Here is a 1,964-nt window from a genome sequence, read left to right as displayed (position 1 = left end):
AGTCTCCAGTAGGGCCACCTAGATGAACATTGGCAGTTTCCACATAAATACTCCCACACGCATACAGAAATGTACACATTTCATGAGAACTGACTCCTCTCCTGTTACTGTCTCCCTCCCTTCTCTTCAATTACTATCATCCCCCACAAAAAATAACTGTGCAGCTACCTCAGGGCCTAAGAAAGAATCTTTAAGGCCCACACAGCTTCACTGACATAGATTTATGGGAGCAAGAATAATTAAAATCATACATCAACACAGGACTTAATCATGAGCTGTGGCATAAACAGCCTTATCATGTCAAAACTGTATGTGTTTTCTAGTTGGAAGAGGGAAATAAGGCAAGACCACCAGAGCAGAGACACTAGGGCGATCGTTCTCCAGGATGACTTGTCCAGACTGGGTCATAATTTCTTCTGCATTGGCACATTCCTGGAACCAGAAATCTCTTTAAGAGATCTTTCGACAACGTTATGACAGCCTAATAGGTTTGATGCTCCAACCACCAGGAAAGTGAACAGGATCCTGTCCTCCCACATTTGGTAGAAACTGAGGATACTAGGGAGGTTATCCTGCTCACCTGCCATCCTGTGAGAACATATGGAGGACCCGTGAGCGAATCTCCTTGGTCTTGGCTCCGTAGACAATGGGGTTGACCACGGGTGGTAGTAGTAGGTAGATATTAGCCATCATCACATGGAGCAGGGAAGTAGGGCCACCCACCCTGTGCACCACTGAGAGCCCAATGAGGGGCACATAAAAGACCAACACGGCACAGAGATGGGACACGCAGGTGTTGAAAGCCTTGACTGCTGCAGCCCGAGAGGACAGCTCCAACACAGCTCTCAAGATGAGGATGTAGGAGAAGCCAATGCAGAGGGAATCCACACCCATTACTGAGAGGATGATGAAGAGTCCGTACACTACATTGACTGTGGTGTCAGTACAGGACAGTTTCATGATGTCTTGGTGCAAACAGAAGGAATGTGTGACAGTATGTGTTTGGCAGTATGACAATCGCTTCAGGATGAAAGGCAGTGGGAAGAAGAATACAAATCCCCTGGTCAGGGCAGCTAATCCAATCTTGGCAACATTAGGCCCTGTGAGCACAGAAGCATGCCGCAGCGGGTGGCAGATGGCCACAAAGCGGTCAAAAGCCATTCCCAGCAGGACAGCCGATTCCATGGCTGACAGAGCATGGATAAGGAACATCTGGGCCAGACAAACATTGAATTCAATTTCCTGGATGCCTGTCAGGAAGAGGCTGGCCATCTTGGGCATGGTGACAGAGGACAGGACTAGGTCAATGGTGGAAAGCATGGCCAGGAAGAGATACATGGGCTCATGCAAGCGCCTTTCTATGCGGATGATGAGGACAATGGCCAGGTTGCCCAGGGTGGCCAAAGCATACATAAAGCACAGAGGGAAAGCCAGCCAAAAGTGAATGTTAGGTCCCAGTCCGGGGATACCCACTAGCAGGAAGTATGCTGGGTGGACCACAGTTCCATTTGGAGTGGCCATGACAGAACCCAATAGCTGAGGCTTTTGCATCGAAGTTCAAGGTCTAAGAAAGGGAAAAGGGGAAACATCATTTAATTAGTGGCTCAGAAGAGAAAAAGGACATAAGGAAAGGGCACTGAAGTAGTGACAGTAGCAAAGAGAAAGACTGAGTATTTCTAGTAATTCTGAACTCCAGCTTCTCTCTACTCTAAGTCTCCTTGTGCATACCTCCTCGGAGGTCCCATTAATCTCAACATGTGACAACCCACTCAGAAAACACGTTCAACAGCTCTTCATTTCTAGAGCAGATGTAGCTGGCCAGGGGAATGCTCTTGGCCACTTCCCCAACAGAGTAGACGAGCTTGCACAGAACCTCCCACATGGACCCTGGCTCTTCTTGTGCATGTAGGGTTAGGGTTGGTTTGGATCCAGAGTTCAAGGCTCAGTCTGTGGTTACCTTTAAG

The 1,964-nt window shown here is 48.3% G+C and overlaps 1 protein-coding gene across 1 annotated transcript; it reads right to left on the bottom strand.

The window, feature by feature from the left end:
* Nucleotides 1-576: 576 nt before the first annotated feature.
* Nucleotides 577-1,551, bottom strand: LOC119002647 (olfactory receptor 51D1). Its single transcript, XM_037068657.1, has one exon. It carries the CDS (start codon nucleotides 1,549-1,551, stop codon nucleotides 577-579), a length of 975 nt encoding a protein of 324 aa, XP_036924552.1.
* Between the last annotated feature and the right edge of the window lie 413 nt (nucleotides 1,552-1,964).

Source organism: Sturnira hondurensis, unplaced genomic scaffold, assembly GCF_014824575.4.
Source record: "Sturnira hondurensis isolate 20B ecotype Veracruz unplaced genomic scaffold, ASM1482457v3 Scaffold0017746, whole genome shotgun sequence".
In the NCBI taxonomy this organism is placed as follows: Eukaryota; Metazoa; Chordata; class Mammalia; order Chiroptera; family Phyllostomidae; genus Sturnira; species Sturnira hondurensis.
The sequence above is the reverse complement of the archived record's forward strand: the minus strand, read 5'-3'. Positions and strand labels throughout refer to the sequence as shown.

Bases quoted from the DNA above. Each gene is read 5' to 3' on its own strand.
- LOC119002647 (XM_037068657.1), bottom strand. From the start codon at position 1,551: ATGCAAAAGCCTCAGCTATTGGGTTCTGTCATGGCCACTCCAAATGGA.